Raw genomic sequence first — 25807 nt, forward strand, 5'->3', positions numbered from 1 at the left:
GAAGAGAAAGGCTGATAGAAATGGGGTTAGAGAAAGAGAGCATGAGAGACAGACACACAGAGAGAAAGACATACACAAACAGGCTCAGAGAAAAGTGAGACCTTCTCATAATCATTAAGCATCATTCCCCCCGCCCCCCCACTTTTTTTGTAAACTTCCCAACACTTTTCTTTTTTAATTTAGATTTTTCAAGTCCTGGGTATGTATATTTGAAGGCATATTTTAAGTCAGCAGTGTGCACACAAACCAGGCCACAATAACTCCTCTGCATGTAGGGAGGAATTTGGGCATTTAATTGAAAGATAATTATAGATCATTAAAGAAATCAAACAGAAAAAGCCAGTCAGGAAACCTTACTTTGTTCTAAACAAAACTGTATTTTCAAAGACAGACATCAGTCAAAGGTCAGACACTTATTAGCTGGCGTTTTTCTTTGCATACTTATAAGGAGAAACAGAGTTGAATAAAGTCTTTCCCTGAATGGAATACTGATAACATTACTGGAATTTTATTCTAGGTATATCCATCCCCACCACCACCATGACCCACTATGCCATTTCAAGTTAAGTAATAATCCCATTAGTATACAGTAAATCAAACCCAAAGCACTATAACCTCCATTTTAAAATACAAGCAAGTGACAATCCGGAACCCAGCCAGAAAGTTATTCCTGGCTCTTCTGTGAGGCACTCTGCCATATGGCCCCAGCAGCATTTTCAATCCAGGGAAGAGGCAGATGTAAAAACCTCCTGGGCTGACCACTGCTGAGACCCACAATTTATCTCTGACCATCTAGTTTCCATGCAAACTCAGAAGCATCAATGCTAATCACATTGGAAGCCCTTATATGAATGTTTAGGACCTGAAAGGCAAGCAGGGAAAAAGGTCAGGGGTATTTACCATAACTAAGCAGGGCTGAAGGAACACAGCAATAAATAAAAAAGGGAAGACTTATTCAATTTATTGATGTCAGCCTCCCACCACATACTCTTACCATTTTTCTTATCCAACTAGCTAGCCATACCTCTCTTTTGAGATTAAATACACTCTCACACACACAACTCCCCACTGCTAGAAACTATAATCATAAGTAGAAACTATGCATAAAAGGAAATAACACAATAAAATGCTACATAATCAGCTTAACAAATGGCTCATCAGATTAACTACTGGATCTTTAAGAAGCCACATAAAAGTGGGGGGACTTTCGGTTGTTTGGCATTTCTGGAGCACTCAGCATTTTGCTCATGACAGGCTTTGAGATATAATAAAAGAACACTGAGTTTGAGTAGAAGACAGTGATCACGTTCCAGTTGTGCTAACAATTCATTTACTCTCCCTGAACCTTATCAGTAGAGAGGCTTCCCTATCTAGAAAATTCCATGGACAGAATCAAAGCAAGCCATCAAAAGACAGTATCAATGGTGATGTACAGTTGTTGTTCTTATTATTTGCTAGCTTAGGCTCATTAAAACACACGCCATCTCACAGTGAAAGGCAAATGCAGACATCCTGGCTGCTTAGGATTCTCTACAACATTGTGGAGACTAACACTGGGTTACCTGCCTTAATTCATTTTTCATGTTCTGGTATCCAAAAGAACATCCATCACCTAGGAAAACAAGAATATGCCTGATTTCAAATCTTCAATGGAACTACTTAAACTCTTATTTGGTGAGAATGCTATTTGCTGCAAGCTTAAATCCGTCATGGTCACTCTGGACTTAACGAATGGCTTTAATTCATTTAATAGATCAATAATTATTTCTAAAAATAGTTCTAATTTTTGACTAGCCATGAGGTAAGAATTATTAATTCAGTTCATTCAAAGGGAGACTGTGTAGCAGAATGGTTAAGGGACACAGCTTCTCAAAGGAGACTACATCCTGCGTTTGAATCCCAAGTCTACTAGTTACTGTGTTAACCTGGTGAAGTAACCTCCCCTCTCTAAGCTTCCATCTCATTTGAAAAATGAGTGTAACAACAATTCCTAATCAATATCTAATTCAGATGGTTAATGTGACAAGTAAATGAATTTCAGATAATGCTGAGTAAGCTAAGGTACTTGCGCTAAAATAAGGCATTACATAATGCCCAGGCAAAAAAAATCAACATTTATTTACATAAAGCAGTTGCATTGTTCTAATTAATACTCCCTTCATTTAAAAAAATGGCCCAGGCTTGATTCCCATCAAGCCCAACATGCTGACTTTCAGTGCTAACCAGCTCAGTCTTCAGGATAAATGACCATGTACAATGAAAAAGATAAACCTGCCATCGCCAAGAAGCCCCAGACTTCCCCACTCAGAAGTTTGGTTGAAAAACAAAGGTCTTTTAAAATTAAAATATATATTAAAATTGGCCAGATGCGGTGGCTGACACCTGTAATCCCAGCACTTTGGGAGGCCAAGGCTGGTGGATCACGAGTTCAGGAGATCGAGGCCATCCTGGCTAACATGGTGAAATCCTGTCTCTACTAAAAATACAAAAAATTAGCCGGGCATGGTGGTGGGTGCCTGTAGTCCCAGCTACTCGGGAGGCTGAGGCAGGAGAATGGCGTGAACTCAGGAGGTGGAGCTTGCAGTGAGCCGAGATGGCACCACTGCACTCTAGCCTGGGCGACAGAGCGAGACTCTGTCTCAAAAAAACAAAAACAAACAAACAAACAAAAAGATATATATATGAATGTAAATTCTGGTAATTGGTTACAGGAAATTGGAAGTCACCAAAGCCAAGCCTTCCCAAGATATCTTGACCTCTGCCTGTCAGCCATCCAGCACCAGTGGGTCTTTGCTCCCCACAGAACTCTGTGGATTCTATTTCTTCCATAAGAAATAAAATGCTATATGCTGAATAAGTAAAATAGGGTGAAGTAGACACAATGACAATGTGTCTATGGAGGAGTAATTGGAAAGAAGCTATCCACACTAGCTTTTTTGGAAAAGCCTCAAAAAATCTGTGAAATTCCACCCTCAAAATCAAATTACAAAAACTGTCCACTGTTATTCACTTTGTGTTCAGCTTGATTTCTGACAACTGACTTGTTCTTCCCTTAACTATTTTTTCTTCTGCACATAAAAGTAATATATGGGCTGGGCACAGTGGCTCACGCCTGTGAAACAGGTTTTTTATATAACTGCAATTGCAGATTCCAATGCTCTCTGTTTTCTCTCAATTCTACCTCAATTACTAACGAAATCAGAAGTAAAAGCTATGTTTGATTATATGTGGCTTAAAAATAAAACATCTCGTAATTCCTAAGATATAATATGAAAAGTAAAAGACAAAAGACTGAGAACAAAGGGTCTAAATTATAGTCTTAGCACTCTGCCACTAACCAGCTCCATTACTCAAAACAAGTCACTTAATTCTCAAATATTTCAGCTGTAAAATTTCTTTTCATTCATTCAAGAAGCATTTATTGAAGGCCTACAATGCATGAGACTTTGTGAAAATAACAAAGAAGACAGTTAAGATCCCTGCCCCACTGAAATGATTAAATAAGCAATTATGAAGTAGTCTAGGTAGTACAGTAGGAATAGTAGGGGACAGTAAAGGCACACATCTGGTTGTACAAACCTAAGAAGTACCCTGGATGCCTCTCCGCCCATCTACCAATCCTGTCCATCACCATCACTCTGGCTACCCCTTCAAATGTCTCCACACCTCTGTCCCCTCCCCTACACTATCCCAGCTACCATCCTCTTTCCTGGTGCATTGCAGTAGCCTCTCCAATTGGGTAAACTCATGTACTCTGGCCCCTCTCTGCTTGATTCCCACATTACAGCCAAAATAAACTTTTGAAAATGTAAATCTGAACACATGTGCTAGTCTCTCTCTCTACCCACATATCTAATCCTCTAATGACTTCCTGTTGTTTTCAGATGGCCTAGTGAGGCACAGTATGGTCCAGCCTCCAGCTACTTCTGTAGCCTCTCCCATCTCCATGCTCCTTCTCACTCTCTGTGCTGCAACCACACTGTCTTCTCTCAGTCTCTGGACATGTCAGGTCCTTCTTGCAACGGTGACTTTACACATACTCTTCCCCCTGCCTAGAATGCAACCACCTCTCCTTCTCCTTGGCAAAACTCTTATTCACCCTTTTGTACTTAATTCAAAAGTTGCACTGGGCATGGTGACATGTACCTGTAGTCCTAGTTACTTTGGAGACTGAGGTGGGAGGATCTCTTGAGCCCAGGAATTTGAGACCAGCCTGGGCAACATAATGAGACCCTGTCTCAAAACAACAACAGCAAGAAAAGTTATTTCCTTGAGGAAAGTTTCCTTTATTAAATTATATCTTTCTTTAATAAAACGTCATGGTGCTGTGTACCTCTCCAGAGGTACACACATGCTAGCATAGGAACCTAGAGTAGCAAACCTATCCTAGCAGAATCTGAGACACCAGAAAAACTGATACATGAACTGAGTATTGAAGGAGGAATAAAAGCCATGTGGAAAAGAGAAGGGCATCCGTGACGTGAGGTTTGAAAATGAGATAATACTACATAACAGTAAGAACTCAGAAACTGGCTTCTCCTTTCTCTGTAACCTCATGGCACTTAATACACTGTGGGGAATATTGCAGTTGCTCATTGTACATTTGAACTAAACACTGACTAAATACCAGTATCTAAAAACAAACTTACCTACTGTACAAACTTGAAAAATAGATTAAAAATATGCCCCTTGCAACTAATATTTATGTAACCAAGGAGCATATTATATAAAAAAAAATACTATCCTGTTTGCTAACACTAGTATTTTAAAGAAATTTTCTTAGATAACATTATTTTTCATTCTTTGCTGCCCCTTCCTTAGTGTTCATAGTGGAGAGTAATCATATATAATAACAAATTATCATCAATATTTTAATGTTTGAAGGTCATAAAAACATAACCCAAGAATTATCACAGTCTAAGAGCAGCTTATATTAAAGTCATCTGCTACACTTTCATCTGCTAAACACACAATAAATGCACTGAAATGTCTAGTTTTTAAATTTTTTAATTAAAAATTTACATTAGGAACTAACCAGCTGAATTCTAGAATTCTTCTCATCTTAAGAGAGAAAAACATTCTCCAATTTTAAAAGGCTAAAAATACGGTCTTTGGGGCTGACACTCTGATATTGGAGAGAATTGTGAATTCATTTCTCTGCTGCCATGTGGAGTTATAAGAAATGCTGCCCACATAAAGTAAGTTGCATTAGAAACAATGACACTCTAGCAGCAATGAGCACACCTATCACCCAGATGTTGGTCTCTAAATACCGTTGTACAATAAAAGAGACCAGGAATCCTTGAGAAAATGGTTGATTCCAAGATTGAGGCATGGAAAATGTAACATGAACCTGGAACAATGTATGATTCCAGAAAGAAAGTTAATGCTCAAAAAAAGGATGGGGCTTATCAAAAGAACATAGGAGTCAACCTAAAGGAGCCCTAATGGCCAAAGCTAGAATAATTAAAGCAGTAAAATAAATAATACTATTTAATTTAAACTGACACAACAAAATAAATATCCATGAGTCCATTCTGATATTTTAAAAACGGGGGAAAAGGGATAGCTCTTCCTTACAATGGAATTTCAATTAGCAAATGTAGAAGAGGGAAGCAGAAAATTCACAACAGGCAAATGCTATGGTAATAATCATTGCAGACAAGATGCACCAATGGATGCCAAAATTAGTAGGGATAAATGTGAGGCAAAACAACATTTGCATAGTGTTTTATCTCTTGGAAAATATTTATTAATCACAAAAGGAAATATGGTAACTTCACAGTGGAAAAAGCCAGCAGACACTACCTTCGCCAACTGATCACCAGTAATAAGAAGTATCATGATCCCACTGATACGGTGCACTGAGAAGGACACAGGATCATTTCTGTGGTATTCTGCCAAAAATGCATGACCTCATTCCAATCCTGAAAAAACATCAGCCAAACCCAGACTGAGAATATTCTCCAAAATAACTGTGATGAGTACTCTTCAAAACTGTCAAGATCATGAAAGAAAAGAAAAAACAAGGAACACATTGGAGGAGACTAGGTAATTAAATGTAACTGGGATGCTGGGTAGGATCCTGGAACAGAAAAAGGATACTAGAAAAACTGATAGAATCAGACTAGGTGCAGTGGCTCACACCTGTAATCCCAGCACTTTGGGAGCCTGAGGTGGGCGGATCACCTGAGGTCAGGAGTTCGACACCAGCCTGGCCAACATGGTGAAACCATGTGTCTACTAAAATTACAAAAAATTAGCCGGGCATGGTGGCGCATGCCTGTAATCCCAGCTACTCGGGAGGCTGAGGCATGAGAATCACTTGAACCTAGGAGGCAGAGGCTGCAGTGAGCCAAGATCTCACCACTGCACTCCAGCCTGGGCAACACAGCGAGACTCTGTCTCAAACAAAAAAAAAGAAAAGAGAAAAAAAGAAAAAAGAAAGAAAAACTGGTAGAATCAAAATAAGGTCTATAGTCAGCCAGGCATGGTGGCTCATACCTATAACCCAGCACTTTGGGAGGCTGAGGCAGGAGGATTGCTTGAGTCCAGTAATTTGAGATCAGCCTGGGCAAAACAGCCAGACCCAATCTCTACAAAAAATTTTTACAAATTACCCAGGCATGATGCTGCATGTCTGTAGTCCCAGCTACTTGGGAGGCTGAGAAAGACTGCTTAAGCCCAGGACTTCAAGGCTGCAGTGAGCTATGATAGTGCTGCTGCACTCTAGCCTGGGCAATAGAGTGAGATACAACCCCTAAAAAGTTTTTAAAAATAAAATAAGGTCTACAGATAATAATATTAAAACAATGTTAACTTAATTTTACTATGGTTACATAAGATGTTAACACAAGGTGAAGCCAGCTAAGTTTTATACAGGAATCCTTGGTACTGTTTTTATAACTTTTCTGTAAGTCTAAAATTAGTTCAAAGTAAAATGTTTTTAAAGAAACTGTATTAAAAGGGCAAATTAAAATAAGTGGTACACCCAGCATGGTGGTTCATGCCTGTAATCCCAGCACTTTGGGAGATAGAAGCAGGCGGATCACCTGGGGTCAGGAGTTCGGGACAAGCCTGGCCAACATGGTGAAACCCCGTCTCTACTAAAAATACAAAAATTAGCCAGGCGTGGTGGCACGCACCTGTAATCCCAGCTACTCGGGAGGCTGAGAAAGGAGAATCGCTTGAACCCAGGAAGCAGAGGTTGCAGTTGGCCAAGATTGCACCACTGCACTCCAGCCTGGGCAACAGAGCGAAACTCCGTCTTAAAAAAGTGGTGTTACTGATCATTCTACTTTGGAGACAAAAGCAGTATGGCAAACAAAAGTGGGTTTTGTTTGTGTGTCCGCTCTATGACTTTATCTCCTACTCTGCACACTGCCCCACCCTCAGAGGCAGGCTCTGGGTGACCAGAGGCAGTGAAGGGCATTACACACAGCCTGCTGGGAAAGGGGCACAGATTACAGCAATTTTCTCAAGTCTCACACTGAAATCAGGGAAGAAAACTCATATATTCTATTCATGGGTCCTATAAAGATAATTCTCAAGTGAAGAAAGAAACAGAGGTGGGGATATGGGAGTAGTGAGTAGGAGGGAAGAAAAAACATTAATTTGCCAAGAAGATTCTTTAAAATATTTTTGTTTGTGTAGAAGATAGAGAAAGTAGTCACCTGGGAAAATGGCTGGAATCTAAAACTTTATCAATACCTTCACACTGTATTAATTTAGTTGAGCAGTTTGAACATTCTTTTGTTTTTCTTTTAAAAATATTACACTGATAAATTAACCATGTCTATAAAGGGTCAAAATCACCTTTTACTTTTCATCAAAACAATTACATTTTTCAAGTCTCATAAGACAGCTCATGACTTTATACTCTCATTTTATAAGACCTTCGTAGAAAGGAGGACTTTTCCTCTACCTTTCACAGTATTTCAGCATTAAGGAATATAAGCACAACAAAAGTTCTCGTGAATAATCAAACTGAAGAGGCATGTGGAGTCCAGAGAACTGGGGAATCATCTGAGAGAACAGAAAGAACATGGGCCCTGGAGTAAGACAGGCCTGAAATAAAATCTCAGTTCTGTGACTTACTAGCTCCTAGATCCTAATCAAGTTCTTTTAACCTCAATGAACTTTAATCACCTTGCCTGCAAAATGGTGAAAATGTCACTTAAGTACTGTAAAAATTAAATAAGACAACTGCATATAAAATGCTTGGCCTATGGAATTCATTCAAAAAATATTATTAGTTCCTTCCACCTTTGTCTTTTTCATTGTTAAAGAGGTGTTTTCTGAAAACATACCGATTGAAGTTAATGTCTGGGTAACTAGAATACTCCGATTTCATCTTAGCATTTCGTCGTGGAAATGTGCAGAAGAAAGCATTAGCTAAAAGACTGGCAATCTGTTCCTGCGACATTGTGATGGAATGATTCATCTTCTGTTTCAGGAGTGGTATTGGCTGATAAAAAAAAACAAAAAAATACAGACGAGAAGAGCAATAATTAGTTTAGCAATTTCAAAAGCAGAGGCACCAAATTGCATTTGCTAAATTAAGGCAGAAATAATTTCAGGCCATTCTTGAATCCTTAAATCAGCAACATTGTTAAAGTCAAGGGTTGTTTATCAGGGATGATTCAGAAAATGTACTTATTTGACAAACTGCAGATTTCTAATCAATAATAATGATAGTGAAGAGAATATAAAACATTACTTATTAGTGAAAAACAAGATTGCTTCAGCAAGTAAAAACACATTGCCCATGTAATGAAAAATTAAAACAAAAGATGAAACAAAAATATATAACATTGTTTAAGCTAAATTTTGTTCTTATTTATATTAAAAATTATTGGCCAAAATCATCTTTCTTAGTCCTCAATAAAATGATCTAAGATAAGTCTTAACCCTCTTATTCCAAATTACACTTCATACTGACAATTTCTTTATAAGAATCAAATCTAACTTCATTAAAGCTATTAATAGAACATGTAAAAACCACCATACGGACATGTATAAGTTGTAAAAAGATAGACATTTCTTACATAACCAAACATTCCAAGTTAAGGAAGATGTAAGACACTTTTCCTTCAAATCTTTTATGTCTAAAATGTCTTCTAGTTATACCACCAAATTCACTTACCTTTTATTATCAGTATAATCCACACGACCTGAGTATTGTGTTCAGTGGGTTTTATTCTGTTTGTAAACCAAAAATAAAGTTCCAAACCCCCCCAACCAACTGAATGAACTCCTCCTCTCGACCAAGGGGATTCCAAAGTTAACCTGAAACACTAGTCCACACCATGATAGGAAGTGTGGGTCTGACATGCCTCATTATATGCTCCTCACTTTAGAATTCAGCACAAGTGACCAGCATTAACATGAAAACAGAGACCTTAAAACTGATGAAACAGATTTTTTTATAATAATAAGACTCAATTCCAGCCTGACTCGAGTATAGCATCACATGACAGCAGACCTTGAAAGAATTGAAGTATTTTACCCCAAAATATATTTCTTTGACACATTTTGAAATAGCTCTGCAAAGCTGTCTGTTGGGAAATTCTGTAGAGAATCCCTATTCCTTTCCAGGTGAGAATTAAGAAAGGGTGTGGTACCTTTTTAGCTCTGATAAAAGCTCTGAAGCCTGCTACAAGGTTTCATCCGCATGATAAAACCTTGGTCTCCACAAACCCTTATCTTAACCCAGATATTCCTTTCTATTGATTCCAGGTCTTTGGATAATAACTCTTCCAACCAACTGCCAATCAGAAAATCTTTGAATCTACCTAAGACCTGTAAGCCCCCTTACATGTATTGATTGATGTCTTATGTCTCCCTAAAATGTATAAAGCCAAGCCTGACCATCTTGGGCACATGTTCTCAGATCTCCTGGGGCTGTGTTACAGGCCACTGGTTACTCCCATTTGGCTCAAAATAAATCTCTTCAAATATTTTACAGAGTTTCACTCTTTTTGTCAACATATTTTAAATGTTAAACTATGTTTTTAAAGACATGCTGATAAAATCAAGGACCAACTACCAGTTTATCCTTCAGCTGTTACGTTTCAAAATGCTCCCACAAAATATTTAGAGATGCATTTCCTTCTACATTTCAGTAAGACCCAGAACTAAGAGTTTTGGGTAACTGCACCCATCTCAAAATGGCATGCCTAGAGCAAACTGTCCTGATCATACCTCAGGAGTCAACACCCAGAATGAATCTGGGGAAAGGGCAGGCAAGACAAACTAAAACTGCAGTGCTGAATAATGAATGCTTTTCTAAGTACAGAAGTACACACCACTGCTAGAATAAGAGTTTGCCAGAAAAAAGAACAGATTAAATTTGCAATTCAACTATTTCTCTTGGAAAAATTCAAAGGTAAACAAATTAGCAAAAAAGGTAAAGAATCTATTTGCACTATGTTATACAAAATTCTCTCCCCTTCAGGTCTTAGCAATCACCATTTCTGAGAAAAATAGAGAGCTAACATTGATCTCCATTTTCCATCCTGTGCATTTATTCACAACCAAGCAACGAGTTTAGAAAAGGTGACAGTGCATCAATGGCTTCAAGCAAAGTGCTGCTTGGTTTTAGAAAGAAATGAGTTTTTAACTACCATTTACCAAGTTATTCAGAAAAATGATTTTAAAAATTAATGGTAAATATTTCAGGCTTAATGGACTTCAAACACAAACATTTCTTGTCTCCCAAATAAACAAATAGTATAATTTTAAATAGAGTTAATGATTTCTCCTCTCTTGGTGAGGAGAAATGCCTAAAAACTCATTATTTGGAGAAATGAGGAGATGTAAATCTTACCGTCAAGCACTCGGCTCAACAAAAATAAGAGGCTGGTTACTGTGAACCAAGACATTTCAAAAAGTTCCTGACCAAATTTGTTTCCTTTAATTTTATTTTGATAAATCTAAAATTTACCCTTTAGATTTGGCCTAGAGTACTTCAATGTGATAAATTATTAAACACCAACATATACAATTTAACTTGCCACAAGACGTATTTTGATCTCAAATAAAAATCTTAACTTTCACAGCAGAGATTGACTTTTCAAAAAGGGGCAAAACACAGAATTTCCATGCTCTCCCCATTGATATGCTAATAGAGAAGAAAGTCACTGGGAGAAGCCAGGACAAAAAGCTGAGGACCCAGGGGTCTGATTTTGGTTCCAAGGGACTTGTTATAGTTTACAAAGTTAGATGCTTTTGAACAAAAATTTCTCATTAAAATATGGAAACTCTCATATGCACGAGGGGAAGAGAAGAGGATTAAATGGTCCACACCCAAAGGCTACCTACTACCTACTATTGATTATGAACTACATATTGAATTCAAAAAGCATATAATTAAGCACCATGCAAACCAGGGACACAAAGAGGATCTCCCTTTAAGGAGACTATAATCCAGTGGTAAGAGATATACAATGACAAGAATTACAAAACAATGATTTGAGTGCTTCAGGAGGGATGAACCTTGCCTGGGAGGCAGGGAAGGCTTCACAGGGGAAGTAACAGACAGGCATACCTGGGAGGTAGGGAGAGATTTTACTAAGTAAGGAGAGAAAGGAAAAAGAACATGGAATATGATTAAGCAAATAACTTCCAACAGAAACAACAAGAAGATAGGTTTTAAAATATATTTCCCCTGCCCAATAGTAAAACTTATTTCAGACACAATGCATTACTGAGGTGAAATTAAAGTTACATAAAATTGAAAACACCACACTGGAAAACACCTCATGGGTCTCAACTGAAGGTGGCATAGTCCAAGAAGGCATTTGGACATGGATGGGTTGTTTTCTGGTTGCCCCAGTGACCCTATTTGTGGTTTTTGGGGTGTCCTAATGACATACTGCAATGCATGGGACCATCATACACACTCAGAAATTGTTCCACCCAAATGTCCATAGGGCCCCTGTGGAGTAAAATGCTAGCAGAACCCTGGCTAGCAGCCATGCAGCAAGAGGCGTTGGCCCTAGAAATAAAAGACAAAGGCAAATTCAAGAACGGTTGTGAGAAACACAGGAATAAAATTATGAACAAAACAAACCCTGCGAAGGTTTGAAAATACATTTACAAATTCCTTGATGCTCCTCTGTTTAAGAGGTGGAGTCTTCGGCATGGTGGCTCATGACTGTAATTTCAGCACCATGGGAGGCAAAGGCAGGCGGATCACATGAGGTCAGGAGTTTGAGACCAGCCTGGCCAAAATGGTGAAACTCCGTCTCTGCTAAAAACACAAAAAAATCAGCCAAGTGTACTGGCACATGCCTGTAGTCCCAGCTACTCAGGAGGCTGAGGCAGGAAAATCACTTGAACCCAGGAGGCAGAGGTTGCAGTGAGCCAAGATCATGCCACTGCATTCCAGCCTGGGGGACAAGGGTGAAATTCAGTCTCAAAAAAAAAAAAAGAGGTGGAGTCTAATACTCCTCCCCTTGGGTATCGGCTAGCTTCTAATGAACAGAAAAACAGCAGAAGTGATGCTAGGTACCTTGAGAAAAATAGGTCATAGAAGACACTGCAGCTTCCTTGCTCTCTCCCTTGGACTGCTTGCTCTGGGGAAGTTAGCTATTACGTCATAAGGACAATCAATTAGCCTATAGAGAGGCCCATGTCAGCGCCTTCTGCCAACAGCTCTGTAAGTAAGCCAACTTAGAGGTGTGTCCTTCAGCCCCAGGCAAGCCTTCTGATGACTGAAACCCTGGCTGACATTCTCACTGCAACCACAAGAGAAATCCTGATTCACAACCACTCAGTCAGCTAATCTGCTCCCAAAGTCAACAGAAGCTGCGAGATAATACATGTTTATTGTCTTAAGCCATTAATTTTGATACAATTTGTTATGTAGCAATATATAATTAGCATACTCCAAACAAAATAAAACACAGGATTCTTTATTTTTAAAAGTTAAGGCCAGCACAGTGGCTCACACCTGTAATCCCAGCACTTTGGGAGGCCAAGGCATCACCTGAGGTCAGGAGTTTGAGACCAGCCTGGCAAACATGCTGAATCCCCGTCTCTACTAAAAGTACAAAAAGTAGCCAGGTGTGGTGGCGCACGCCTGTAATCCCAGCTACTTGGCAAGTTGAGGCACAAGAATTGCTTGAACCCAGGAGGCAGAAGTTGCAGGGAGCTGGGATTTGTGCCACTGCACTCCAAAAAAAGAAACTTAGCTGGGTATGGTGGCACATGCCTATAATCCCAACTACTTGGGTGGCTGAGGCAGGAGAATTGCTTGAATCCAGGAGATGGAGGATGCAGTGAGCCAAGATTATGCCACTGCACTCCAGCCTGGGTGACAGAGCAAGACTCTGTCTCAAAAAAAGTTAAGAAAGTATCATTAACTCATTTGTTATAGAATACATCACTTTGGGGGAGGGTTAGGAAGGAGTGGGTAGTATTAAGTCATTTTGAAAATACGCTATTCCAAATCCATTAGTATGTTTTGAAATAATGAATACTTTTTTAAGTTAGAGGTTATTTAAACAAAGAGAGAAAAAGTCAAAGTAAACAAGCTTCAACAGTGTAAACAGAAGCTGAGGAATGGAATGCTGCATTTTTAATGTCCTTTTGTAGTACTCTCTACCCTCTAACCTTTTCCTTAAATACAGCAAAATTACTACACTCTTTGGCAAAAACTGTTTCCCATCTCTTCTCTTCTCTTCTCTTCTCTTCTCTTCTCTTCTCTTCCTCTCTCTCTCTCTGTCTGTCTATCTCTCTCTCTCTCTGTGACCTTGGCCATTCGAGTTTAAGGGAAATTCAACTGTCAGTCTCAGGGAAGCTACTGAGGAAGCTACATCCACTAACCTGGGTGCAAATATTTGGCAGACAGAGTGCAATTTTCACCATATCAGGCAAGATGGACTGATACAAATGTTGAGCTTCTGCTTCTTCAAGTACCTGAAAACCAATAAAATAAGTTATGTGAATAACAATAACCAGTAAATATAATAACCAATGAATATGTTTGTTATGAAATTACATATCTGCTTTTCATGGAACCCCATAAAGTGGCACACTATCAGCATCACCAAACACAATGTAAAAATGCATCAACAGGTGTATACAAATAAACTTACAAATTCATTTCCAAATGTATATTTGGCATTAAGGCAATTCACCTTAATGCCCTCTGAAAAAAATTTAAGTATCCCAAATATCAAATATCCCTCACACAACATTCACAATAAAGTAAAAACACTTGCAAATGGAAAACAGTACATTGTGCCCTTGGTTATATCAACTAGAAGCTGCTAGACACCAAGGACTCTCTTAGAAGCCCCCAAGGACCCATCTAGTTTCAATGGTCTACAATTGAAGAAATCTCCATAAAAGCCACATTAATGACTTCAGAGCATACTCTATGGGTCAAATCTAATCTGTTGGGTAATAAACAATGAGGTTTCTGATGGTCTTAGAATTTCTCTTTTCTAGACACCCTTGGAAAGTGAAAACCACAATTCCCGTATCATAATTTGAAGCACAACAAAGATGCTGTGCATGGTCCATTTTTGTCTTTTATAAAATTTCCCCTCTCTATAACACCTTTTAATCTAATTTCTTTCTAAACATCAGGGTATTTCTTTAAAAGTACTGGAAATGACAACATTCTTAATTTAGAGATACTACATATACAGTCACTACTGAAGTAAATACTTTATCTACTTTTAATCACATTTTAACTAGAAGAGGCCTCAGTTATAATCTAGTCTGATCTTGTCACTATTACAGAGAAAACTGAGGCCAAGGAGGTTACCTGATCATCCTACATTGAGGTCAACTAAAACCAAATCAGAAAAAGAACCTAAGTGTTCTGGTCTCTATGCCACAGCTCTACTTCCCTATGTGACCAATGTTTGGAATCGATGAAGAAACAGACTCTTGACAAAAATTAGGAACTAAGCTGAAATAAAGGTAAAACCATTTGTTTATCTGCAGCTGGACAGGGTATGTGTGTAAACAGAAAAAGTAACAAAGAATATTTGCCCTGATTTTGCCAGTAAATTCTAACACTAAGAATTTTCTTTACACCAAAACTCTAAAACCCAACCTATGTTTACTTCTCTTTTAAAATTAAGATAATGAGTAAACATATTCAGAATGAACAGAAGGATATTTGTAACTCAGAGAGTTTGAAATTCAATTAATCATAAGCATACGGAAAATTAAGTAAACAAAAGACAATTATTAATTCTGGAGAAAACAAAAAGTTGTTTAAGAGAGGAAAAGCAATCACAGCCCATATATGAATAGTGTTTGTACTATCCAACTGAAAAAACAGACTACTGATGTAATTGAAATGAATATGAAAACTATAGTGAGAAAATGGGGAGGTAGAAATGAGGTTTGCATTTATGGTAGTAGAGAAAGTGAGAATAAGAGCTAAATCCTAATCTTCTAAAGTGGGACTTGTTTTAAAAAGACTTTGGAGTAGTCAAATGACTGCCTCTTTATAATCTGCCTCTTTAACTCTGTTAAAAAAAAACTAAATTTTAAAAAAATCATATATTCATAGATGACATTCTACTATTTTAGAGGTATGCACTAAAGATACTGGCTTCTCTATACCTGAAAATGTATAAAATATATTAATGCATTTGTTTAAAATATTCAAACTTTTCCTGTTTATAATTTATCTTTGTTTTTTTTTTTTTTTTTAGAAACAGGGTCTTGCTCTGTTGCCCAGGCTGGAGTGCTGTGGCATGACCATAGCTCTCTGTAACCTTGAACTCCTGGGCTCAAAAAATCTCTTCCAGCCTCAGCCTCCTGAGCAGCTAGGACTACGGGCCTTTTTGCTTTTTAAAACTATTTATTCTGAAATAATTATAGATTCACAGGATGTTACAAAAATACTACAGAGGTACAGTATACCTCTCACCCAGTTTCTCTCAATGGTTACATTTTACATTACTATAACATACTAAAAACCAGGATACCAGTACAATATGTATCACTCTATGGCATTTTATCACATGTACATTTCTGTAATCGCCACGAAAATCAAGATGCAGAACCATTCCACTACAATAAAGATCTCATGCTACCCATTTATAGTCACACTCAGCTTCCTTCCTCTCACTATGCCTAACACCTAACACCCACTAATTTGTTTTTCAGCTGAAAAATTTTGCCATATTACCTAAATGGAAACATAAAGTCTTTTGAAATTGACTTTTTTTACATGGCTTAATGCTCTTAAAAGGCATTCAAGTTATTGCAAGTATCAATAGTTGATTCCTCCTCATTACTAAGTAGAATTCCATGGTATGAATATAACAGTTTGTTTAGCAACTTCACCTACTGAGAGGCACTTTGGTTGTTTTCAGTTTTGTACTATTATAAATAAAGCTACCTTTACTCTCAACCTACCTATATTGTTGTCTGAAATCACTTCCTGTAAATAGCAGTGTGTCATTTTTAAAATTCACTGCAAATCTGTCTTTTAATAGATGAATTTAGGTCATTTATGTTTAATGTAGTCTTTGATATGCTGAAACTTAAATCTGTTATTTCATTTTATTTCTTTTACCTGTTTTCTTTTCCCTTCCTCCTTGTGGGTTACTTGAACATAGTTTAAAATTCCATTTTTGTTTATCTAAAATGTTTCTTGACTGCATCTCTTTGAATAGATGTTTTTTTAAAGTAGCTACTGAAGGACTGCATTACATATAACTTACCAACATTTACTGGTGTCAACATTTCACCAGTTCCAGTAAAGTGTAGACTTTACCTTCCTTTAAATTCCTTTACCCTTCTCCATTTATAATGTAAATATCTTCAATATTTCCTCTACATACATTGATAACTATACTAGACTGTTTTACAATATTTGAAGACAGTGAAAAAAGTCAAACATAATTTACAACATTCAAAAAAGTTTTTAAAAAGTCTATTATATTTATATTTTTACTCCTTGTTGTTCTTTCTTCTTTCCTGATGTTCCATGATTCCTTTCTTTTATAATTTCTTTTCTGTTTCAGGAAATTTCTTTAGACATTACTTTATGTTAGGTCCACTGATGTCAAGTTCTCTTTTCCTTCACCTGAGAACATCGTGGTTTCCTCTTCCTTTCTGAAGAATATCTTAATTGGATATGGAATTCTGGGTTGACAATTCTTTCCTTAGTCCTCAAAATTTTGTGTCACTTCTTTCTGGTCTCCATGTTTGCTGATGAGAGATCCGTTGTCATTCAAACTGCTTTTCTGTATAGGCATTGTGTCATTTCTCTCTTGCTACTTTCAAGATTTTTTCTTTGCCTTTGGTTTTAAGAAATGTAATTATAGTATGTCTTGGTATGAATTTCTTTGGGTTTATCCTACTTAAGTTTCAGTCAGCTTCTTGAATCTGTAGATTTATGACTTTTGTCAAATTTTGGAAGTTTTCAGCCATCATTTCTTTGAATATTTTTTCAGTCCCACCCACTTTCCCCTCCCTTTCTGTCCATACAATGACACAAATATTATATCTAAACTCTGGGTTTTGTTTTTTCATCTATTTTCTCACTGCTGTTCAGACTGAGTAATTTCTCTTAATTTCTTCAAAGTTTACTGATTCTTTCCTCTATCATCCCCATTCTCCATTAAACCTGTCTATTCCATTTTTAAAATTCAGTTATTATATTCTTCAGTTTTAAAATTTCCATTTGGTTTCTCTGGATAGTTTTTTTTTTCTTTGCTGGGACTTTCTATTTTTTCATTTGTTTCAAGTATGTTTCTCAGCCTTCTTGTAATGGCTACTTTAAAATAATCATCAGACAATTCACATCTGTATTCTCCTGGTGACTATTGATGTTCATTTTTCATTTCAGATGAGATTTTCCTGATTCTTTTCTGGTCATGAGTGACTTTTTATTGAAATTTGGATATTTGGGGTATTATAATAAAGATTTTCAATAATTGGATCTTATTTAAATCTTCAGCCAGAGCAGGCCTTCTGAGATACTATGCCAGCAGGGGAATGGGATAGCTACTTCATTAGTAGCAATTGAGGGTAAAAATTCATGTTCCCCAGTCAGCCTTTAGTACCCAAAGTGGAAAGTGAGAGAGGTACCTTGATAGTGCTGGGTTGGGGTGAGAGTTCAAGCTCCCCACTAGGTCTTTACTGATACCACTTTGGTACCATGTACTCTCCTAGGGTCCCATAGTCCCTGCTGGTCAGTGGTCTTCGATCTTTCAGAGCCTTATGTTTGTTTTACATACAAGGTCGCCTGTTTTTCGCTGTAATTAGTGGGAAGGACAGAGGGAAGTGCCTATTCAACCATGTTAAACCTAAAGATACTAAACTTTAAGTGTCTTAATAGGCTGACACGTCTCCTTTGGGTATCCACCTTTGTCTTTTAAAACTGACATGAGTGGCTGCTGCAGTGCTCTGCTGACAAGCTTTACAATATTGCTTACTTATCTGATGAAGCATTATTGCACTGTACTTCTTCACAACTGTCAACACTCCAGACCTATGTCTAATGCTGCTTTGGAAACACATAAAGGGAACCTAAAAATGTCATTTAAGAACATAAGCGACTAAACTACTGTTTGAGATGGAATGCATAATCTAAAATATCACCATGACCTTATAACCTGTACAATGCAAACTGGGATGCAAGTAGGGAAAAGTTATTTAAGATGTACGTCATTTCCTAACTTCAAGAAAATCAAGAGCCATTGGTCAAATCTTCTATAACAATTAAAGAAAAATAAACATATATTACTTATTATGATGATAATGATGATTATAAGGGAGGTAAGCATTTACATGATAGTAAAAAAAGAAAGTTGTATTAAATTCTCCCACAAGTAAAACCCTGCTCTCTACTGGATAGTCTGCATAGATGATTACATACAGCGAGTGTTTTGATCTGTGCGTGTGCACGTGTGTGTGTAGCAACTTTTTATTCTAGTCCCACAAATTGGCTGTATATCTATGTAATATATATTATACATATATTTCAGTCAGAATTGATACAATAAATTTCAAAATTATACTGCTATTTTGCCTACCTCCTTTCCTTAGATTATAGATCTGTTCATTCATTTGACTGGCTGATAAACAAATACCTGAGGCACTATTATGTGTCAGGAATTGTGCCAGAAGATGACAGAAGAGTAAATAGTAACAGACGTGGTCACTGACCTCATGAATCTCATGGCACAAAGCCCTATCCTCTCCCTGTGACCCCCAATACATCAGCCCTAACCTAGGAGGGCAGTAATGACTGCAACCACATCATAGTGACTGTGGAGAGGCTGTTTTTTTTTCTTCTCTCTACAAATAGAAACAAGCTACTAAAATAAAGGAACTAAATCTGCCAAACATCAAAACATTATAAATTATTTAAATATACAAATAGAAAAGAGATATTTACTTATTTCTTCTTTCTTTGAATATCTGATTAACTACATACATCTGTTAAATGTGCTCTAATATTTATGAAATACATATTTATACATGACTAAGTACCATACCTGACATATGGAAAGTATTAAATATTGACTACTGAACTTTGAATTAATAAGTGAAATCTGTAGCTCGCAAAATGAGAAGACCAGTGTTATTTCAATAAAAGAAAATATTTCCATAGATCTTTTTCAAACAGTTTAGGGCAAACAGCTTTACAAAAGTAATCAGGCCGGGCGTGATGGCTCATGCCTGTAATCCCAGCACTTTGGGAGGCCAAGGCAGGCAAATCACCAGGTCAGGAGATCAAGACCATCCTGGCTAACATGGTGAAACCCTATCTTTACTAAAAATACAAAAAATTAGCCGGGTGTGGTGGCACATGCCTGTGGTCCCAGTTACTCGGGAGGCTGAAGTAGGAGAATCGCCTAAACCTGGGAGGCAGAGGTTGCAGTGAGCCGAGATTGTGCCACTGCACTTCAGCCTGGGCGACAGAGTGAGACTTTGTCTCAAAATAAATAAATAAATAAATAAATAAATAATAAAAAAATTAAAAAAATCAATCACAAATCAATGAATATAAGAAATAGCACAAGCTGCTCTGTTTTCTCTATTGGTCTAAACCTAGTTACATCCTAATAAAATTGTGAAAAGTTACTAACAATCCTCTTTAATAAAAAAAATCAAAATCTATATGAAAAGTCTAGGATGTGAAATTTTAGACAATTTTTCAGTAAGAAGTACACCACTCCAAAACCTAAATAGCAAAGAGGAAATATCCTCATAATCCTATGATATATATATATATATATATTTTTTTTTTTTTTTTTTTTTTTTTTTTAGATAGAGTCTCATTATGCAGTGGCATGATCTCAGCTCACTGCAACCTCCACCTCCCAGATTCAAGCGATTCTCCTGCATCAGCCTCCTGAGTAGCTGAGACTACAGGCACACACCACCACACCTAGCTAATTTTTGTATTTTTAGAGATGGGGTTTCGCCATGTCGGCCAGGCTGGTCTCAAACTCCTAACCTCAGGTGATCCACCTACCTCAGCCTCCCAAAGTGCTGGGATGACAGGCATGAGCCTGTAATACTGAAGATGGGTGATGGAAACAGGGAGGTTCATTATCCTATTTTATTTTTGTATATGTCTGAAATGCTTCTTTAAAAAAAATTTCCTGGCCGGGCGTGGTGGCTCACACCTGTAATCCCAGCATTTTGGGAGGCTGAGGTGGGTGGATCAACTATGTTCCTAATATTAACATAACCAATATTTATACCTAAGTTTCTTTTTCCTCTTACATAGATGCATTTATCAGTTGAAATTATGTTGCTCAATTTAGTATTTTTTCTCACCAAATATGACAAAAAAGGCATTTTTTACATCACTAAAGGCAAAATGTTTTTAAAAATGTCATGTATTTTCACTGAAGAAAATTAATGTAAACAAAAAGAAAAGAAGTATTACCCATAAGCCCACTGCCAAGATATCCTCTTCTCAGATATAAACAGATGCATATTTCCTCCCCAAACTTCTTCTGAGAACTTAGGTATGTGTGCATATAAACACATAGTTTTGTGTTACGTTAATTTTTAAAATATTATATTTTTCTACAACCTGTTTTTGCCTTAAGAGAAATCCTAAAAAGTCTTTCCATATTATACAATGACAAATGCTACACAGTATTCCAAAGTAGAGAAGTACAATAATTTTTGTAATCATTCCCCTTTGAGAACCATTTTTCCCAATATTATAAAAAATTTCAAAAATACAGTGAAGTTAAAATAACTATACAATGAACACCCAAATACTATTTGGTTTCTATGACTAACATTTTATATTTGCTTTTGTCATGTTGTCATCTGTCCATTCTTCTGACCATATATCAACGCATTTTTTAATGCGTTTTGAGGTAAGCTGCAAGCATTCCACCCCATTACTTCAGTTTGCATATCAGCAACTAGAGTTCACGCCAGGCGTGGTGGCTCACGCCTGTGATCCCAGCACTTTAGGAGGCCAAGGCAAGTGGATCACTTCAGGCCAGGAGTTCAAGACCAGCCTGGGCAAGATGGTGAAACCCTATCTCTACTAAAAATACAAAAATTATTTTATTGTATGAATACATCCACAATTTGTTTATTCATTCTCTTGTTGATAGATACCTCGGCTGTCCCCAGGTTTTGGCTATTATAAGTAAAACTGCTATGAACATTCTTCTACAAATCTTTATGTGTGCATATATTTTCATATCTCATAGGTAGGTATAGAAAGAAATGAAATTAATGGGTAATAGGGTAAGTATATGTTCAGTTTTCTAAAAAACAGCCAAACCTTTTTCCAACATTGTAGTACATTTTAAACTCCCAAAAACAAAGTATGAGAGTTGCAACTGCTCCATATAGCTACCTACATTTTATCTTTTAGCCTTTCTAGCGCCTGCAAGCTAATATCTTATTCTAGTTATAACTGGCATTTCTCCAGTGACAAATAATATCAAGCATTTTTTAATGTGCTTATTGGCAATTTGTATACCTTCCTTTGTGAAATGCCTTTCAAACTCTTGCTCATTTTCTAGTGAGGTTGGCTGTCTTTTTATTTTTCAATTGTAGTTCTTTATATATACTGGATATATGTCCCTTGTCAGATAAACATTTTGCAAATATTTCTCTCTGTCTTTTAAAATTTATTTATTTCCATTTATTTATGTGAGACAGGGTCTCACTGTGTTGCCAAAGCTGGAGTGTAGTGATACAACCACATCTCACTGCAGTCTTGACCTCCCAGGCATCAATCCTGTCACCCTCAGCCTCCCAAGTAGCTGGGACTACAGGTGTGTGCCACCATGCCTGGCTAATTTTTGACTTTTTTTTTTTCCTTTTTTTTTTGAGATGGAGTCTCCATGTGTCACCCAGGCTGGGGTGCAGTGGCGCGATCTCGGGTCACTGCAAGCTCCGCCTTCCAGGTTCACGCCATTCTCCTGCCTCAGGCTCCCGAGTAACTGGGACTACAGGCACCCGCCACCACACCCAGCTGATGTTTTTTTGTATTTTTAGTAGAGACGGGGTTTCACAGTGTTAGCCAGGATGGTCTTGATCTCCTGACCACGTGATCCACCCGCCTTGGCCTCCCAAAGTGCTGGGATTACAGGCGTGAGCCACCATGCCTGGCCTAATTTTTGGATTTTTTTTTTTTTTTTTTTTTTAAGACGAAGTCTCGCTCTGTCGCCCAGGCTGGAGTACAGTGGCGCTGATCTCGGCTCACTGCAAGCTCTGCCTCCCGGGTTCACGCCATTCTCCTGCCTCAGCCTCTCCGAGTAGCTGGGACTACAGGCGCCCGCCACCACGCCCGGCTAATTTTTTTTGTATTTTTAGCAGAGACGGGGTTTCACCGTGTTAGCCAGGATGGTCTCGATCTCCTGACCTCGTGATCCGCCCGCCTCGGCCTCCCAAAGTGCTGGGATTACAAGCGTGAGCCACCGCGCCTGGCCTAATTTTTGGATTTTTAATAGAGACCATTGCCATGTTGTCCAGGCTGGTATTGAACTCCTGGGCTCAAGCAGTGCATCTACCTCAGCCTCCCAAAGTGCTGAGATTACAGGTGTGAGCCACCACACCTGGCCTCCAAGTGATCCTTCCACCTCAGCCTCCCAAGTACTGGGACCACAGGTATGTGCCACCATGCCCAGCTAATTAATTTTTTTTTTTTTTGTAGAGACAAGGTCTCCCTAAGTTGCCTAGGCAGGCCTTGAACTCCTGTACTCCAGCGACCCCTCTGCCTTGGCCTCCCAAAGTGCTGGGATAACAGGCATGAGCCAATGTGCCTGGCATCCCTGTCTTTAGCTTGCCTATTTTCCTAATGTCTTTTCGTCACAAGTATTTATGAGTTTTTTTCTTTTATAGCTAATGTTTCCCATTAGCTATAAAAGCTATAAAGATGTCCTAGGAAATCTTTGTCGACTCCCAAGCTACAAAGATGTTTTTCTCTAGAAGCTTTATAGTTTTTGCTTTTTCAGTTAGAATTTAGAATTATTTTCTATGTATAGTATGTGGGAAGGGGCAATTTTTTTTTAAGCCCACATGGAAATCCAGTTTCGCCAACACCATTAGTTGAAAAGACACTTCTTTTCCCTTGTTGTATTGCTTTGGCACTTTTATTGAAAACCAAATGACTGTATAAACATGGGTCTGTTTCTGGGTTTACTACTTGTTTCCACTGATCAATTTGATTGTTATGTCAGTATCATATTGTATTCATTTCCTTGAGCTGCTGTGACAAAGAACCACAAACCAGGTGGCTTAAAACAACAAAAATGTATTATCTCACAGTTCTGGAGTCTAGAAATCTGAAACCAGTTGTTGGTAATATCACACTCCCTATGAAGGCTCTAAGGCTCTTCCTGGCCTCTTCCTAGCTTCTGGTGGCTTCTAGCAATCCTTGGGGTTCCTTGGCATTCAGATACATCACTCCAATCTCTAACTCCATCATCATATAAGCGTTTTCCCTCAGTGTTTTTGTCTCTGTGTCCTTTCCTTCTCTCATAAGGACACCAGTCATTGATTTAGGGTACACCATAATCCAGTGTGGACTCATCTTAACTAGTAACATCTGCAAAGACTGTATTTCCAAATAAAGCCACATCCTGAGAGTCCAGGTGGACATTAATTTGGGGGAACACTATTCAACTCACCACACATACTGTCTTGTTTACTATAGTCTTATTCTAAGTATCCAAAGCAATTCACATAAGTCTGCAAACTCTGCCCTTCTTATTTACAATTTCTTTGTAAATAAGGGTCCTTTGTGTTTCCATATAAATTTTAGGAATCAGCTTTGCATTTTCTACAAAATACCTGCTTGGTATTATGATTGGAACTGCATATAGGGAGAACTGATATCTTTTTTTTTTTTGAGATGGAGTTTCACTCTTGTTGCCCAGGCTGGATTGCAATGGCATGATCTCGGCTCACTGCAACCTCCGCCTCCTGGGTTCGAGCAATTCTCCTGCCTCAGCTTCCTGACTAGCTGGGATTATAGGTGCCCGCCACCACGCCTGGCTAATTTTTTTGTGCTTTTAGTAGAGGTGGGGTTTCACCATGTTAGCCAGGCTGGTCTTGAACTCCTGTCCTCAAGTGATCCACCCACCTCGGCCTCCCAAAGTGCTGGGATTACAAGCGTGAGCCACCGCGCCTGGCCGAGAACTGACATCTTTTTTTTTTTTTTTTGAGACGGAGTCTCGCTGTGTCACCCAGGCTGGAGTGCAGTGGTGCAATCTCGGCTCACTGCAAGCTCCGCCTCCCGGGTTCACACCATTCTCCTGCCTCAGCCTCTCCGAGTAGCTGGGACTACAGGCGCCCACCACCACGCCCGGCTAATTTTTTTGTATTTTTAGTAGAGATGGGGTTTCACCATGGTCTCGATCTCCTGACTTCGTGATCCGCCCGCCTCGGCCTCCCAAAGTGCTGGGATTACAAGCGTGAGCCACCGCGCCCGGCGAGAACTGACATCTTAACCACACTGAGTCATCCGGTCCATGAGCATGGTAGATATTCTTTTATTCAGGTTTTCTTCAATTTCTCTCAGCAATGTTTTATGGTCTTCAAGATACTGGTCTTACACATTTTTTGTTAAATTTATTTCTAAGTATTTTATGGTTTTTTAATGCTATTTTTAATGAACTTTTTAAAATTTCATTTATGGCAAGTATATAAAAATATAATGATTTTTGTATACTGACCTTATGTCTTGCTAAATAAATTAGTTCTAATAGTTATTTTTTAGGTTCCTTGGGTTTTTCTGCATAAACAAACACCGTCAACTACAAATAGAAACAGTTTTACTTCTTCCTTTCTGACTTTCAAACATATTATTTCTTTTTCTTGCCTTACTGCATTAACTAGGATTTCTAGTACAATGTTAATAGGAATGAAGAGCGTGGGTATTCTTGCTTTTCCCCCAATCTTTGGGAAGAGTATTTCATATTTCACCATGAAGCATGATTTTAGTAGTAGGTTTTTCACAGATACTCTTTATCAGATTCAGGGCATGGTTGTTAATGGTTGTTTTTGTTTTTGTTTTTTTTCTGGAGACAGTCTTGCTTTGTCGCCTAGGCTGGAGTGCAGTGGTGCAATCTTGGCTCACTGCAACCTCTGCTTCCTGGGTTCAAGCAATTCTCCTGCCTCAGCCTCCCAAGTAGCTGGGACTACAGGTGCACGCTACCACACCCAGCTAACTTTTGTAGTTTTAGTAGAGATGGAGTTTTACTATGTTGGCCAGGCTGGTCTCGAACTCCTAACCTCAGGTGATCCACCCGCCTTGGCCTCCCAGAGTGTTAGGATTACAGGCATGAGCCATCACTCCCGGCCTGCTAACAGTTTTTTACTCTAAATG

The 25807-nt window shown here is 38.2% G+C and overlaps 1 protein-coding gene across 5 annotated transcripts in view; it reads right to left on the reverse strand.

The window, feature by feature from the left end:
- Positions 1-25807, reverse strand: part of PARG (poly(ADP-ribose) glycohydrolase) — a 134064-nt gene that overhangs the window by 60096 nt on the left and 48161 nt on the right. For all 5 annotated transcript variants that reach the window (XR_009212849.1, XM_058436491.1, XM_058436489.1 and 2 more), the window contains 2 exons: positions 13831-13923; positions 8310-8467 (listed from right to left, as the gene is read on the reverse strand). Coding sequence is in view for 4 of the 5 variants with exons in the window: in XM_058436491.1 (XP_058292474.1) it covers positions 8310-8467; positions 13831-13923 (251 nt within the window). In the remaining variant the exon portion in view is untranslated. The remainder of the gene's footprint in view (positions 1-8309; positions 8468-13830; positions 13924-25807) is intronic.

This window comes from Hylobates moloch, unplaced genomic scaffold, assembly GCF_009828535.3.
Source record: "Hylobates moloch isolate HMO894 unplaced genomic scaffold, HMol_V3 SCAFFOLD_3, whole genome shotgun sequence".
NCBI lineage: Eukaryota > Metazoa > Chordata > Mammalia > Primates > Hylobatidae > Hylobates > Hylobates moloch.